Source organism: Primulina tabacum, chromosome 11 (genome assembly GCF_025594145.1).
Source record: "Primulina tabacum isolate GXHZ01 chromosome 11, ASM2559414v2, whole genome shotgun sequence".
Lineage (NCBI taxonomy): Eukaryota > Viridiplantae > Streptophyta > Magnoliopsida > Lamiales > Gesneriaceae > Primulina > Primulina tabacum.
The window spans coordinates 6,250,112-6,267,656 of NC_134560.1; the positions used below are offsets into that span (position 1 = coordinate 6,250,112).

Below are 17,545 nucleotides of genomic sequence, written 5' to 3' on the forward strand. Positions count from 1 at the left end.
CCTTTACTTATATGAAATTAGACTAAATAGAACGATTCTTCAAATCTCATGTACTATGGAGATAATTGTAAGATTGACATATGTTTCGAACAAGTAGTATATAATTTTAAAGTTAGTGGTTTTGAATTTAAGTCTTATGCAAATATCTAGATCTGGATGTGTAATCTTCAAAGGTAATTGTTTTTTCCTAATAACAGTAAACTTAAAAAAAAAAAGCGCAACAAATTTTTTTGAAAGCCTAACCAATTCATAATGTAATATTGGTAATATACAAACATAATATTTAATATCTTTATATAAAGACTCATTCAACTAAATTTTGAAATATCATGTATATATGTGAGTGATTGATAGTGTGTGATTATTTAATCTATTACCGTGTGTGTTTCTCTCAAATATATCATCGCACTTAGGCTTGCTCGTTTTCTAGCTAATTTCTTCATGTAAATTGTCTATGATTTGAATCTCCTTTAAAAGATTGTATTTGATCTTTAAAATGTTATGTTTATAGGTTTCAATAATGATATATATGTTAGACACAAGAATATAATTATTTGAAAAAATTTTGGATAATTTCTAACATTATAACGGTTGTTTCCGTCTTGCTGGATGCTTTTAATGAGCCTGAATAATTTTGAGGTGTGTTGTCAATTAGGTTTGTCAGCTAGATTGTTCATTCCACCTAGACTAAACCAAACCGATGAGGTTTGATGAAATCAGTCTTGCAGAACTAGTAGTTTCATAATTAGTTATCAGCATCTTAAACTCCGATTCATACTTTGACATGTGAATATGATTTGTAGGTCGTTGTATTAGATTCGTAACGCATACTGAATCGTTCAATTTGGATAACTGAGCTGGTCAGGATGATCAAAATACCATAATTGCTCATGTCAAGCTGATTGTTGATTGTTGTTTTTGTTGTAATCATTTTGATTTTGCAACCATCAGTTTGTCTAGATAACTTTCGATTTGGCTAAAATGACGTGAAATAAAAATTGTTCCAAATTGAGTTTTTGTTCTGTAGTTTTAATGGCTGATCATTTGCATCACCAAACGGTGAGATAACATCAAAACATTGCAGTTTGCATGATTTTCAATTTGTCTAAATTCGAGTTTCATCTTGAAGCAGCAACTTCACACTTATTAAATATATCAAAAACATAATAACTAGTTTTGTTATCATCAAAATCAAGATTGTTAGAATTTCTAAACACAACAAAATAACTCCAAAATTGGAATCCATCAGCCCATGTTTCTGAGCACTAATGGCCGCCACGAGATATTAATGCATAACTATCCCAAAAAATTAATGTTTTTTTCCAAGATGTTCGCGTGAATATCTCAGGGTGTTAATAGGAGACAAAATAAATGAAGGGGTGAGAACATTATCATAATTAAGAGTACACAAGCTATAGGAGGCCCAAAAAAAAAAAAGCAGCGACGGCGGTGTGATCGTCAAACAATATGGAGGAAGAGATATTGGGCATTTTCTGTTTTCTGTGTTTATTTTTATAACAATTTAAAAATACTTGTTTTTTTTATATTTATCAATCACGATAGTGAAAAAATTTACTAAAAGAGTAGTTAGACACATTTATACAACGTCTTTTACTTTTCTAGAAATATGCATATTTTTTCTAGAATTATGCACATTTCAGTTGTTATTTTTATGCCAACCAATAATCATATTACTTGTAGAAATAAAATAAAAATTAAGTGAACCGACACATATATATCTTTTTTTAATTTTAATAAAACTAAACCAACGCATATTTAAATATAAGTAAAATAATTTTTTTAGAAATATAAAATGATTAAACTTTTTTTAAAGATATATTATAAAAATAAATAATTTTTTTAAAGAATATATCGTTTACCGTTTTACCACGATTTCGAAAATGACAAAAATTCCAATGAAACAGACTCACATATCAGTTTTGTGAAACGATTTTCGGTCTGATATAACCCATGGAAAATCATTATTTTTATATTAAATTATTTTCCAATATAGGTATGTACTTTTTTTATTTGTTTTACAGATAAAGACCTATAAGAATGTTTTACTCTTTGAAAATTATTTTTCTTGCAAATCAATAAACTCAGCGTATTTGGTATGTGACCAGAACAATAAAAATTAAAATTATTCAAGAGAAAAAACTACTCAAAAGTTTTCTATATGTAAAAATTCTTCATAAAATAGATATTTACGTTTTATAAAATAGGCTGTTAAATTTTAACATATTTAATTTTTATATTTAAATGGAGCTACGCAACCAAATACGTAGGTGCTAAAATAAAATGAGTCTTTGAAAAACTCAATGCATCAAACAAGTTAATGTAATAAAACTAAAATAATATAGACTAATGTATAATTCGGTTGAGGAGATCTCAAAAACACTACCAAAATAAATCCTTGGAGACTAATATAATCTCATAATTTTGTTGAAAATGATAAATATATTATATAAATTAAATGAACCATAAAAAAGACGAAGAAAAAGAAACGAAAACAAAACACGAACCATCGATAAATTAAACTAACTCAATCGAGGAAACCAACCTAGCGTCAAATAATTTAGCAAAAAACTTATAGAACGAGGAAAATAGATAATCCCTAAAATAAAATGAAACCCTAAAAGATCCAACGCATTAAGGGCATCTCCAACCCCTATTTTGGCGCAGGGACCTTCTCCAAGCTCCAATTTCCTCTGCGCCACAATTGGCGCAGAGTTCTTTCCTTTTTTTTTTTAAATTTTTTTGTTTTTTTTAATTATAAATATGTATATTAAGAATTATAAATATTATTTATATAATAATATGATATTATCGCAATTTAAATTAATTATATTTCAATTCGAATAATAGATTTCAATAATATATTCAAAATAATTAAATTAATCATTTATGTAACATTATCGCAATTATTAAAAATATAATATTAAATATATCCAATATAAAATGTAATTATAATTATATCACTAAATTGAAAAATATACATTTAACAACTAATTAAAAAATTAAATAAATAAATAAATAAGAATATTTCGAAAAATATTCTTTTTTAGAGTAAGATTTGAAGTAGATGTGTTGGAGATGAATATTGTATTTGGTGCAAAAATTGCACTATTTTAAAGTAGAATTGCTTTAAAATATAGTTTTGGGTTGGAGATGCCTAAATAAACTAATGTAATAAAACTAAAATAAATATACACTAATATATAGTTTGGATGAGGGAAATTCAAAATAAATTCTCAGAGATCTAGATGTAAAAAAACTTATAGAACCAAACAAAGGGCTTGAGCTCGAGATCCAAGGCCAACGAAAAGTATCCATTTATTCAATATTCATCGGCGGGTTTTACGGAACCAAACCGAAAATGTTGTCTGAACAATCCATTTTCACATGCCACTAAACTGAACTCTTCCTTCTCATCATGTCTTATATTTTGTTGGATTCAGCAAAAGACAAACAAGGGAATATTATTTCTTCGACTCTGCGTGTGTGTGTGTGTTCTCTAAGTTGAATTGATACTGAGTTTAATCACCTTTTGACAAGGAAAATTATTTGTTATTTTTAGTAAAGTTTACTTAGAGACCATCTCCTGGAAAATCCAATCATCTTTCTTCTTCTTCATGGCCCCATATTTTTCGTGTATAGACAGACACACACACGAACCAAACAAGATTGTAAGAGTGTAATATCTTTAAAAAGGGAGAATTTATTTGTTCATCTGTTGATAAAAAAAACAATTATTGATGTAAGCACTTGCATATACAGAGATGATATTCCCATTGCAAAATAACAAAACAGGTGATGAGGCCACAAAATTCCCAAATATTTACATACTGCACAAAACGATATCTGTAAAAAAAATAAGCACCACCAATAAAAAAAATTTGTCTGTCCTTTTTTCTCATTTTTAGCTTATCTAAAAAAGGAAAACAGAAAAGGAAGAGCAATAATACAACAATTTCTTTTTATAAGTGTTGCAGGGGTAGACCTGAGATTTCTGGATGGGGGCGACTTAACTCACATTTCTGAAAAATTTATAATTGAAATTTGCTTCACGTAGATTGTCCCCCTAGATGTTGATTCTACTTAATGGCGTAAGAACGGGTGCAAACGGTCTCCAGAGCTTCTGTAATCAAGGCAGAAAAACTGGCCATGGCTTGGAAAACTCCAGGCAATCCAGTTTGAATGTTGTTCAATGTCATTGCTCTGGTCACCTCCACAGCCTTCGAATGTTTAACCATCTCATCTTCAACCAGCCTCTGGCAAGTAGCGAGCTCGGCTTTTTTCTCAGCCAGCGGGTCCCGTGCATCCAAAACTTGCCCGTTTTCAGGCCCTGTATCGGGAAGTCCTATTCCAACCATAGAGTAAGAGTGGTAGTATTTCTTCTCAATGCTTCTGAGAGATGAAGCCTTTTTTTCGAGTTCCTTTGATACGGTTTCCGTACGTTTCTTGATTTTCAGCTCCTCCGTCTGTTTCAATAAGATTGAATGAACGACGTTTATGAAGCTCTTGATGGATTCGGACGCAACTGTGTCAGGTAATCGGTCCAGGGCCAGTTTCCATTCGTCAAAGAAAGCAAAAACCTCAGGAAGTTCCCGGCTGTTATTAGCTGGTTCAGTGTTAACGGGGAGGATGGTAAGTTTAAACCAGCCATGGAGAGAGCAAATAAAGTCCCGTTGCAACTTTATCAGACGGCGGAAACTTGAATGCCATGCTGACACAGCAGATTCAAGATCGCGCGTCGCCTGCTTGTGAAAATCAGACGTTGCTTCGACTTTAGTTGTGCGGTTAACTAGGCCACGAACTTGCTGCACTATGTCATTCTGGACTTCATGATACTGATTCATTGATCTCCACATGTACATGAAACTGCATTTAGAAAATGGAGACAGTGAAACTAGAGGATCAAAGAGGCTTAGTCCTCAATTCGAGTCACATAGATTGCATGCACAAACTTAATTGGATTCTCAATACCATAATTAGGATTTACTCCATTCAAAACAAAGAAGCTCAAGCTCAGGCTCTAGAGCTAGCTCCCAAGCTAATGTTTAAGATCACAATATGACTTATGAGCTCAACAACAACTAATATTGAGCTCATGCTTGTCAGAAGCTCGAGTTCAAAAACGCTTTAGCTCGATTAAGTTAGAGGTGATTCAGCTAGATAGACTCATTAACCAATTTGACTCACATTGAACCACCAACCAAAATACTTCGACTTATGTCAAGTGCATATAATCATTAACGATGTTCAAGGTCTTGAGCGGACATTCGATGTGGTTTAGGTCCGCACCGTGCGATTATTCACATCAAACATAATCAAAATCTTTTTACTACAAATCAAACAGATCCCTATTCTCGACTTTCGAACAAATGGGAACAAACTTGTACTTACCCGTGACAGAGTTCAACTAGCTGTGGGACAAAGTCAGTGTCTCGCAGAGTGACAATAGCAGATAAGGTAGTTGACACGGCCTGAGATGTCACGGATATCAGAGATTGAAGCCTCTTTATTGAGGCTTTTGTCTTGTCCAACTTGGCTTCCTCTTCACCCCGGTACTCCTGACTTTGGAGTGTTGACAACTTCCTCTCATGCTCAATCTTTACTCCTTCTCTAGCCTACATAGATGATCAGGGACACACTGACATCTATCAATAATTATGATAAATTCTTTGGTACAAACTTTTACAGTTTAACTAGTATCTATTATTATCTTGCTAAATTTTACTGCGTCAAAAACCGTAGAATAGAAACAAAGATCCTGTTCTTTAAGTGAAGGAAAGATACAGCTCCAATTCCTGTGGGACTTGCTATGCAATATCTTGTTACATACTCCTGGAGCATTGATTACCATTATGTCATGTGAATCTACACATGAACCACGTAAATTAATGATAATCAACACACCAAGTAAATATAGCTCTGAGTGTCTAAGCCGAGAAATAATTAGTTAGACTGCCTGAATAGTTATTTTCTCAGCAAGAACTGATCGAAGTGCTAAAATATTCAACTTTTTTGTGTGATGACAGGCACACACCAGCTTGAACTAAAGACAAAGGCAATTAGAAGAGAGGACCCACAAGCATGTTCCAAGTTGACATCTTAAGATCATTAATTCCAGGTTGTTGGTATCACACAACACAGTCATTCGGTGCAATTTAGTCACTTCCACTAAAAGGGAATCTAAAAATCATGATTACAGAAGAAAGATACTACGATATGCATTTATGATCTGGCGAACACGAAATTCGGGTGAGGGGGTGGCTCAATGAATCGAGTGGCCAGGCTTGAGTTTTCAAAAAAATTACAGATAAAATTCCAAATTTAAAATTCCGCATAAATTTTTAAATTTGGACCATAGCCACCCCTCACCTCTACTTGATCCGCGCTTGCATTGCACTTATAGATACGCTGAACCCCTTGAATAAATAATCACCATTATTCACCACCACCCAAAAAAGAGACACCATGTTGCAAATCTAAGTAATCTGCCCAAGCTTTTACCAGGGACAGATTTGTCATTTGATTACCAAGAGGCAATCAAGAAAAGGAATAACTTTATGCCATTGTCCACTATGGCGTCTATGCAAGCTTTAAAGAAGAATTTAACTTAAATTGAGACAAGAAATACAAAAGTTAGATTATGATAAAAATGAACTGAAATGAGGAAATTTGAGTTTAAATCGGTACCTTCACTTCTTGATACAATTTCTTTTCCCAAGCCAAGAGCCTTTCCAGAGAGGAACAAAGGCTCTTTGGACCAGCAGATTGCTCGATTGAATCGGGCTCAAATCGGTACTTCACTGCCAGAGGAGGCTTCGAAGTCCAGCTCGAGCTCAAGTTACTCAACATTCCACTAGAATGATACACAGTCTCTGTAACACCAAATCAAAATCAATTAATGCCCAAGTTCTAATGTATCCCACCAACAATTCAGAACACAGACGGAAAAAAAGGGGCAATCGTCTCTCAATATTTGCAAGTCCACCAGCTAATTTGATCTGAAGACTAGATATTTTGCAACAGAAAAAAAGAAAGAAAGAAAGAGAAAATAATGCTAATTGCTAATCAAACTCTCAAGAAACAGATATTGGAATCTCAGAAACTGAACAGTCGCTCAAGAAAGAATTCTTGATTCGAGAATCTGATAACAAACTTACTTCTCAATTGCTTGAAGCTCCGATCAAATTGAGCCCTTCCAATTTCGAGCATCTCCGAAACTTGCTCTCCCGCAGATGCAGCCTTGTCAAAATACTCCCTGATAGCCGACACAATTTCTGCTAAATCTTTGTGCCTCACCACAAGACTCCTATCAGAATTTATCCCTTCACCATTCCCATTTCCCCAGCTAACCGAAGACTTGCTATCATCACCAGACGAAAGCTTATCCATTTTACTCGAGAACTTGGGGTTTAAATTCACATTGGCATTTCTCATATTATTATTATTATTATCAGCAGCAGCAGCAGCATACCCTTTTTTCGACGATCCCAAATTTGATTGTGTCCCGTAATCGGATCTTGATTCGGAATCCTCTTCGACATTATCATCTGATGAACTGCTCGTGGTGCTATAATGATCGTGATCGTCCCATTCGCTGCATTGTACTTCTTCTCTCTCAGTCTCTTCCTCTTCTTTGTTCTGCCACTGCCCTTTCTTGGAGTCTGGCATGGGACCCCGACCCCGCCTCATGGAGTTCTTCGCAGTACTATTGGTCGAGTAGGATGAGTAATTTGATGCCCTGTCGTCGAATTTCTGATTTTCATTCACGCCGAAAGGTTTCTGACAGTGATCACTTGAAAAGCTTGAAGCTTTATCATCGTCTTCGTCCGAGGAATGGTGGTGTTCGATTTGGTTTTTCGCGTTTTGGAGTTGGTGGAAGTGTTCGGAGTCCGGAGGAGAAGGGGGAGGGTAGAAATCATCCCAATTCCATACAGACGAGGCCTGTGAGGGGGTGGTTGAATAAGTTGAATTTGCTCTCGCATTGTAAGTGAAATTATTGTGGTGGGGTGGTGGAGAGGATGAGAAACTTGAGTCAGAGAGGATGTGGGGTAGTTTAACGGGCTTTTTCCGACGAGGTGGAGGGGGTGGTGGTGGCTGCTGTTTTTTTTGGTGCTGATGGTGGGAAGAGGCGGTGGACATGGGGGGTGGTGGAGGAGGGTGGAAGGAAGGTGAAGGCGATGGGGAAGGGTTCGGATGAGAGGGGATGGAGGTGGGAGGCTTAACGGTAGAGGCCGATGGGGTGCGGAGGAAGACAGCGGGTGTGTGGTGTGAGACGGAGAGGGATTCGCCGGAGGCAAACGCTACGAGGGCGGAGCCTGTCATGCGTAGGGACCGACAGTAATCAGAGTGAGCTGCTGCCAGGTGGTGGCGAGCATAAACAGACTCCTTCATGAGGCGGCGGCGCTCCTTGCACCGTCGCACATTATCCTCATTGTCCAGCTTCGACGCCGTGCAGCCCATATTGATATCGTCACACCAATCTCAATTTTCTATATTTTTTATTTCGTCAGAAAAAAACAGAGTACTCAAACAAATTGGAAATGGCCCCTGCCGGAGAGAGCTAGCGCCGCCTTATATTACCGGCACCATGGTGGCGGAGATGGCAGGATTTGAACAGCGGGGAGCTAATTCCTCATCTCTGCAATCGTTTGACAAACTTCTCTCTACTCCACTCTCCTCTATCCACCACTATAATACCAAGCATAGCATATAATTATTATTTATTTTTCAAAAAAATACATTGTTACACTAAAAAATTTTTTCTGAAAAAGGTAAAAATTTAAGATAAAAAGTAAAAATCTCAAACTCTCAAAATTTTCAAACTACACACTTTATAATATTTTTCTCTCAACTCAATTGTGATTTTCTTCACAAATGAGAGAACTATTTATAAAAAATCTTTACAAATAATCCAAAAATAAAATACATCATTACCTACATCATCACACACAAATTTTTAATTTTTACAACTCTTATTTTCAACATTCAAATATTCAACTATTACTTTTTCAATATTCAAATATATTATTTCAACACTCCCCCTTGTGATGATGATCATGATACGATGATGTCATCATTACGTGTTTTTGTACTGCCTCGTTAAAAACCTTACTAGAAAAAACTCATTGGGATAAAAATCATAGTAAGGGAAAAAGAGTGCAGTCACGTAAACTCTCCCTCATGTTGACACGAACAATTCTTCACAAATTTCGTAGATTGCGCATCCCAATATTATATATGTGACTTTCTGAATATTGTCGTATGAAGTGTCTTTGTGAAGAGATCTGATGAGTTTTCACTTGATTGAATGTGACGAACATCAATATATTTATTCTTCTCAAGCTCCTTGGTGAATACGAAGTACTTATGAGGAATATGTTTAGTTCCGTCGCTTTTTATGTATTCTTTTTTCATTTGAGCAACACATGCAGCATTATCTTCATATAGTATCACAGGCTTCTCGTCAAATGATAATCCGCATGAGATTTGGATATGTTGGGTCATTGATTTTAACCACACACATTCACGACTTGCTTCATGTAGTGCAATAATCTCAGCGTGATTTGATGAAGTTGTTACAAGCGTTTGTTTCTGTGAAAGCCAAGAAATTGCAGTGCCTCCACGAGTAAATACATATCCAGATTGGGACGTGCCTTGTGTGGATCAGATAAGTATCTAGTATCGGCATAACTAATATACTTGAATTAGCATCTTTTGAATACAAAAGTCTCAAATCTGTCAGTTCCTCGTAGATAATGGAATATATGTTTAATTCCGTTCTAGTGCATCTTTGTAGGATATGTGCTAAATCTTGCCAACAAATTTACGGCAAAAGATATATCAGGCCTTGTACAATTTGTAAGATACATAAGGGCACCGATAGCACTTAGATATGGTACTTCTGGACCAAGAATATCTTCATCATCTTCACATGGACGGAATGGATCCTTTTCTATGTTTAATGATCTAACAACCATTGGAGTACTTAAAGGATTTGATTTATCCATATTAAAACGTTTAAGGATCTTTTCTGTATAATTTGTCTGGTGAACAAATATTCCACATTCTTTTTGTTCAATTTGTAAACCCAAACAATACTTGGTTTTTCCAAGATCCTTCATTTCAAATTCTTTTCTTTCAAGTATGACACAACATCTTGAATTTCCTTATTCGTTCCAATGATGTTTAAATCATCAACATATACAGCAATAATTACGCATCCGGATGTTGTTTTCTTAATGAAAACACAATGGCATATTGAATTATTTACATATCCCTTTTTAATCAAGTGGTCAATTAGCCGATTATACCACATTCGGTCGGATTGCTTTAACCCATATAATGATCTTTGTAAGTTCACATAATAACATTCTCTGGGTTTTGAACTTTGTGCTTCAGGCATCTTAAATCCTTCAGGGATTTTCATATATATATTACTATCAAGTGATCCATATAAGTAAGCTGTAACAACATCCATAAGACGCATTTCTAAATTTTCAGATACCGCCAAGCTAATCAAATATCGAAACGTAATTGCATCCATCACGGAAGAATACGTTTCTTCATAATCAATTCTAGGCCTTTGAGAAAAACCTTGTGCAACAAGTCGAGCTTTATATCTTACTATTTCATTTTTCTCATTTCGCTTTCGAATAAAAACATATTTGTATCCAACAGGTTTTACACCTTCAGGTGTAAGGACTATAGGTCCAAAAACATTACGTTTATTTAGCGAATCCAATTCAACATGGATGGCTTCTTTCCATTTTATCCAATCCTGCCGATTTTTACATTCACCAAAAGATTTTGGTTCATGATCTTCATTATCATTTATGATGTCGATTGCCACATTATAAGAAAATATATCATCAATTTTTTCTATATCTTTTCGGTTCCATATTTTTTCAGTATTAATGTAATTGATAGATATTTCATGATTTTCGTCAGTTTGTGTTCTGACAGAACATTTTCATCATCATGTGTTTCTTCAGGAACATCATTCTCTATTTTTTTATTATCATGTGTTTCTTCAGGAACATCATTTTCTTTTTTGTCATCATCGTGTTTCTCTATGAATTTTCTTTTTCGAGGATTTTTATCCTTGGAACCGACTGGCCTTCCACGCTTCAGGCGTTTAATGACATCATGAGTATCTTCAATTTGTTTCTTCAGAATTTCAATTCGAGCAGGGGCATTTGCAGCATGTATATATGATTTAGTTACCCCTTTTGTGTCTGCAAATGCATCTGGTATTTGATTTGCTATTCTTTGCAATTGCACAATTTGTTGTACATCTTTTTCACATTGTTTTGTTCTTGGATCCAGATGTAAGAATGATGATACATACCATGTAAAATCTTTTTCGGTATGTTTCTGTTCTCCCCCTAACATTGGGAAGATTTCCTCATTAAAATGACAATCAGCAAAACGTGCTGTGAACACGTCGCATGTCTGAGGTTCAAGATATCGAATTATTGATGGACTATCATAACCGATATAAATTCCAAACTTTCTTTGAGGTCCCATTTTCTTTCATTGCGGTGGTGCAATAGGCACATACACCATACATCCAAAAATTCTCAGATGAGAAATGTCTGGTTCTTTACCAAATGCAAGCTGCAATGGGGAGTATTTGTGATATACACTTGGTCTGATGCGAATTAATGAAGCAGCATGTAAAATTGCATATCCCCATATAGAAATAGGGAGCTTTGTTTTCATAATCATTGGTCTAGCAATCATTTGCAGACGTTTAATCAATGATTCAGCCAATCCATTCTGTGTATGTACATGAGCAACATGATGCTCAACAATGATTCCCATAGACATACAATAATCATTGAAAGTCTGAGAAGTAAATTCACCAGCATTATCAAGTCTAATTTTCTTGATTGTATAATCGGGAAATTGATTCCTCAATTTTATTATTTGAGCAAGTAATCTTGCAAATACAACATTTCGAGTTGACAATAAACATACATGTGACCATCTGCTGGAGGCATCAATCAATACCATAAAGTATCTAAATGGTCCACATGGTGGATGAATTGGTCTACAAATATCACCCTGAATACATTCAAGAAACATTGGTGATTCAGTTTGGATTTTGGCTGGTGATGATCTTATAATAAGTTTTCTAAGAGAACATGTTTTACATTGAAACTTATTATTCTGAAAGATCTTATGGTCTTTCAGCGGATGACCATGTGTATTTTCTATAATTCTTCGCATCATTGTTGAACCAGGATGTCCTAATCGATCATGCCAATTGGTTAATATTGAAGAATTATCAATTACCATGTTTGATTCAATGAGACATATATGTGTATAATGCAATCCGGTAGGGAGCATTGATAGTTTTTCAACTACATATTTCTTTCCTGATTTGTATGTGGTAAGACACATATATTTCTCATTCTCTTCATTCATTATTTGAGTATCATACCCATGGGAATATATATCATTAAAACTCAACAAATTTCTTTTTGATTGTGGTGAATACAAAGCATCATTGATCAAAAATTTTGTACCATTAGGTAACAAAAATTATGCTTTACCACATCCTTTAATCAAGTTTACAGGACCTGATATTGTATTGTTTTTGTTAGTTTTAGTTTCAAGAAATATCTTTTATCTCGGAGGATAGTGTGCGTTGTACCACTATCGGGTATGCAAACTTCAGCTTTGTTCATAGCATTTTCCATGTTTGAACTTCAAAAAAATATGCAATGAAATAAAATTACTGACAATATATTTATAAAAATAAAATACAATACAATACATATGTAAAAAATATAGCACGCGATAAAACATTATCATACAGGTACATTAAATATTTTTCATATTTATTCCACCAGCAAATTGATCATTGTCTGAGAAATCAATCAGAAAATCTTCAGCATCAAAATGAGTTGATCACTGAAAAGTTCACTTTGTTCAGTGAAGTTGGTCTCCTTTTCTTTCCCCTTTATTGATTCTTTATAAAGTTTACAAAGGTGCTCAGAGGCTCGACAAATACAGGACCAATGTCCTGGAGTACCACATCTGAAACAAGAACTTTTAAATCTTTTTGAGTGATTCTCATTAACACTCATATTTTCATGATGTCTTTTCTGTTGATGGTTTGGGACACTCTTTTGAGATGAGTTATGAAAGTAACTATCTCGATTATTTTCAAAACCACGGCCGCGTCCACGACCACTTCCACGTCCACGTCCACGTCCACGACCACGACCTCGATTTCGTCCTCGACCAAAATCTTGTCTATAACTTTGATTTTGGTTTCCAAATTTAAATTCATTTTTGCTTACGACATTTACTTCAGAAAATGACGTTGAACCAGTGGGTCGTGCCTGATGATTTCTCATTAACAGCTCATTATTCTTTTCCGCCACCAGGAGACAGGAAATAAGTTCAGAATATCTCGAAAATCCACGCACTCTATATTGTTGTTGTAGAGTTATATTCGATGCGTGAAAAGTGGAAAATATTTTTTCAAGCATTTCCATTTCAGTAATCTCATGCCCACAAAATTTCAATTGCGAGATTATTCTATACATCGCCGAGTTGTAATCACTGACTCTTTTAAAATCTTGGAATCTCAACGTATTCCATTCATCCCTGGCGGTCGGAAGTATAACTTCCCTTATATGTTCGAATCTTTCTTTTAATCTCTTCCACAAAGCCATGAGATCTTTTTCAATTAGATATTCACATTTCAATCCATCGTCGAGATGTCGACGCAAAAATATCATGGCTTTTGCCTTTTCTTGTGATGTCGATATGCCATTTTCTTTTATGGTCTCACTTAGACCCAATGACTCAAGATGCATTTCTACATCGAGAGTCCATGTCATATAATTTTTCCCCGTAATATCAAGAGCAATGAATTCGAGCTTTGTCAAGTTTGACATGGTGGTACTAAAAAATTACGATGCATTTTATTAGTTAATGAATATTGCAATACAAAGTAATGGATAAACAACAAGTACAAGCATTTGTAAAAATAAAAAAAAACACACGAGGATGATATTCTCCAATAAATACAAGACTCGTGAGTATGATAACCAAAATAATTAAAAATATCCTTGAGAAAGCCATCTTCTTTTTTCTTCGAAAATTTGATGAAGAATAATTTTTAGAGAAGAAGTGAAAGTTGGAGTGATTGAATGTGTTTGTGAGATCATATTTATAGGGCAAAAACTAGCCGTTTTGTTACCGTTTATGACCGTTGGTATACAAAAAATAAATATATGCATTTGTACAATTTTATGGTAATAATATGATGTATATAATATTAGTCATGTTTAAATAATTATGTATATCATATCACATTATTATAATGCGGTGTCACAAGTTATTTTAGTTTAAAAACTTTATATGCTTTTATACTTGTCGTATCTCTTACCGGGAGTGTGGATGTCGTCTTAACATCCTCCCAGGATTTATAACAAGTTTTTGAAAAAATTATTTTTATTATTTCTGAATAACATTATATTATATATTAAATATATACACAATAAATAAATAACAGTAAAATAAATATTATTACTTTTGTTACCTTTTTCTTCTGTTTGGAGCTTGGAAAAGTATGTAGGACTTTTAGAGCTTCGTGCTTATAACGTGTTGTGAAAAAGTAAAAATTTATGGTAAAAAGTAAAAATCTCAAACTCTCAAAATTATCAAACTACACACTTTGTAATATTTTTCTCTCAACTCAATCGTGATTTTCTTCACAAATGAGATATCTATTTATAGAAAATCTTTACAAATAATCCAAAAATAAAATACTTCATTATCTACATCATCACACACAAATTTCTAATTTTTACAACTCTTATTTTCAACATTCAAATATTCAACTATTACTTTTTCAATATTCAAATATATTCTTTTCAACAATTTCTACAATATTATTTAAACATTATTTAATTCAATTGGTATAGAAAACAAGAAATCTCAAGTATTGCTTTTATGGGGCGTAATGTTTTACGACTAATTCAAATAAAATATTCATCTCAAAAATTTGATTTATTTATATATTTATACAACTATGCGAAAATTTTCAATTAATGCGATAAGAGTGGTAAAAAAAATTAGGCAAAAACTTGTGTGAAGCAGTCTCATGTGTCGTATTTTGTGAGACGGATATCTTATTTGGGCCATCCATGAAAAAAAAATTGTTTTTTATGTTAAGAGTATTATTTTTTATTGTAAATGTCATTAGGGTTGACCCGTCTCACAAATATATATTCGTGATATCGTCTCACAAGAGACATACTCAAAAAATGCGCTTTGAATCTTATTCTTATATGAAGTTTCATCTTTTATGGTAACATATATTTATTGTCTCACGTTTTATAATTTAAATATTTAATTTAATATAGTGTTCGGGAGCTCATAAAAACGTACGATCCAAGTAAAGAGTCTTACGCTAAGTTTGGAATTGAAGTTAGAAATTATAGAACTATGAGGTTGAATTTAAAGAAGATATTAAGCCTAAAGACAATAAGTGAAAAAGGTCAAGTTGGTGAGGACAAAGCAGAACATTAAAGATACATTTAAAATGGTGGGGGCCTTTTTTTGAAAATTATAATTTTTCTCAATTCCTTTTTTGACCTTTTATTACTATATTTTATATATATACTCAATTTTTAATAAAAGGTGGGCATATCCAAAGCACCTTTCGTCAAAAAAGATGTTCTCAGTTTGTGGGAGAATAAATTCCTAGATCGATAGATAAAGTGAAAGTTTTGCACAAAAAAAAAATGTTAGTATTTATTACCAACATAAAAACTCTTAGTATTATTTGGACAGATTAATTTTGTGAAACAAATATCCGATCTGACCCAATTCATGAAAAAATATTATTTTTATGTTAAAAAAAAATTAGTTTTCATGATGATTACGGATCAGGTTAATATAAGAGATATACTTGGTTATCAATATATAAATCACAAGGAATTTTAGGCTAATTTTAAAGATTTTCACCTGTTTTCAAATGTTACAAGGAGTCAAAATCATTTCACACGACTTTAATATTTAAAAAAAATTTAACATCGACAACTTAACATATTAATATGATATCTTTTTCTTTAATTTCTACGATATTTCAAAATTGCAGTAATACGTGCCCATAAAGCCCAAAAAGGTTCCTTGCAATAACATCCCTATATGGCTATACGCCCTTTTTGTTTAATTAAATAGGCTTCGATTCTACTATAAAAATATTTTATGCATTTTTAAAATGAAACCAGTGATGAAAAATAACTCGAATCGAGACAATCTGTTCAACGTTGACCTACAAAATTTTGATTTCGTTTCTTGATTATGTAATTTTGGTTGACGAGACGAGAGTAGTTCTCTTGTGAGATAGTCTCACGAATTTTTATGTGTGAAACTGATGAATCATACCGATATTCACAATAAAAAGTAATATTTTTAGCATAAAAAGTAATATTTTTTCTGGGTGACCCAAATAAAAGACTCGTCTTACAAAATACGATCCGTGAGACCGTTTCACACAAGTTTTTGACGCGAGATGGTAGCAGTGGGATAAATAGTCCAATTTCAATATATTACGTGTGATCCACTTTTCTCTATAATTTGAGCAAACTTGTGGACGAGGGGGCCGAGAGCTTCCCCATGGTACGTACCTCGCCATTCTGGATTGGAAGAAGCGTTTTTGCTTCTCAATGACGGAGATAAAGACCCGATTTTCAAATAACATGTCTCATGTGGGTCAATCGCGCGTGTTCATATTTACAATAAAAAATAATATTTTTACGTGTGACCTAAATAAAATATTCATTTTACAAAATCGACGTATGAAACCATTGTTTTCTGTGATTCCGAAAATCACAATTTCATTCCGTTTTGCTGTTATATTTATGATGATTTCTTTATTTAAAATCATTAGTATTTATTACTATAAAAAGGCTTTAGGTTAGACCAAGTGCATCGATCAACAAATGGAACCTTGAATTGCGAGTAGATAAATATGTCTCATCTTTTCATGCACGAAATCGGCTACTTGAAAATCTCCATAAAATTTACTCACCTTTTTTTGACACAAATAAAATAATAATAATAAATCATAGGTTTTTAAAACATATTCTATCTATCTTTAAAATATATAATCAACTATTTACATTTAATATTATTTTTTTCTAATTCTTTTACTAATATATCATTATTCATTAAACACATATGTTATTGTAAACAAATTTTTATATCATATCAAAGCACTCATTAAATAAAGGTAAATGATAATTTTTTTTAATAAAACCTTATTTTTTAAATGGAGGATGAAATCTTCTCCAACCGTACTTTATTTGTTTCCTCCATTTTAGAGTATGCAACAGTGATCCTCTATTTATGGAGTATCACTGTTCATATAGAGGATTGAAAAGGGATGAAAAATAATTACAAAATAGATATTTTAAAAATTGTCATATAGTCCTTTTGAAAATTAATAAGCGAATTACATGTAGTTGTGCCATGTTTAGCGAATTAATTAAGTTTAGTT

The 17,545-nt window shown here is 33.4% G+C and overlaps 1 protein-coding gene across 1 annotated transcript; it reads right to left on the reverse strand.

Moving 5' to 3' along the window:
- Window positions 1-3,775: 3,775 nt before the first annotated feature.
- On the reverse strand, window positions 3,776-8,719 carry LOC142517662 (nitrate regulatory gene2 protein). The gene is made up of 4 exons (XM_075620024.1): window positions 7,176-8,719; window positions 6,706-6,890; window positions 5,410-5,633; window positions 3,776-4,884 (listed from the first exon to the last, which is right to left on the reverse strand). The coding sequence occupies exons 1-4, from the start codon at window positions 8,476-8,478 to the stop codon at window positions 4,098-4,100; spliced, it is 2,499 nt and encodes an 832-aa protein (XP_075476139.1). The 5' UTR covers window positions 8,479-8,719; the 3' UTR covers window positions 3,776-4,097.
- Between the last annotated feature and the right edge of the window lie 8,826 nt (window positions 8,720-17,545).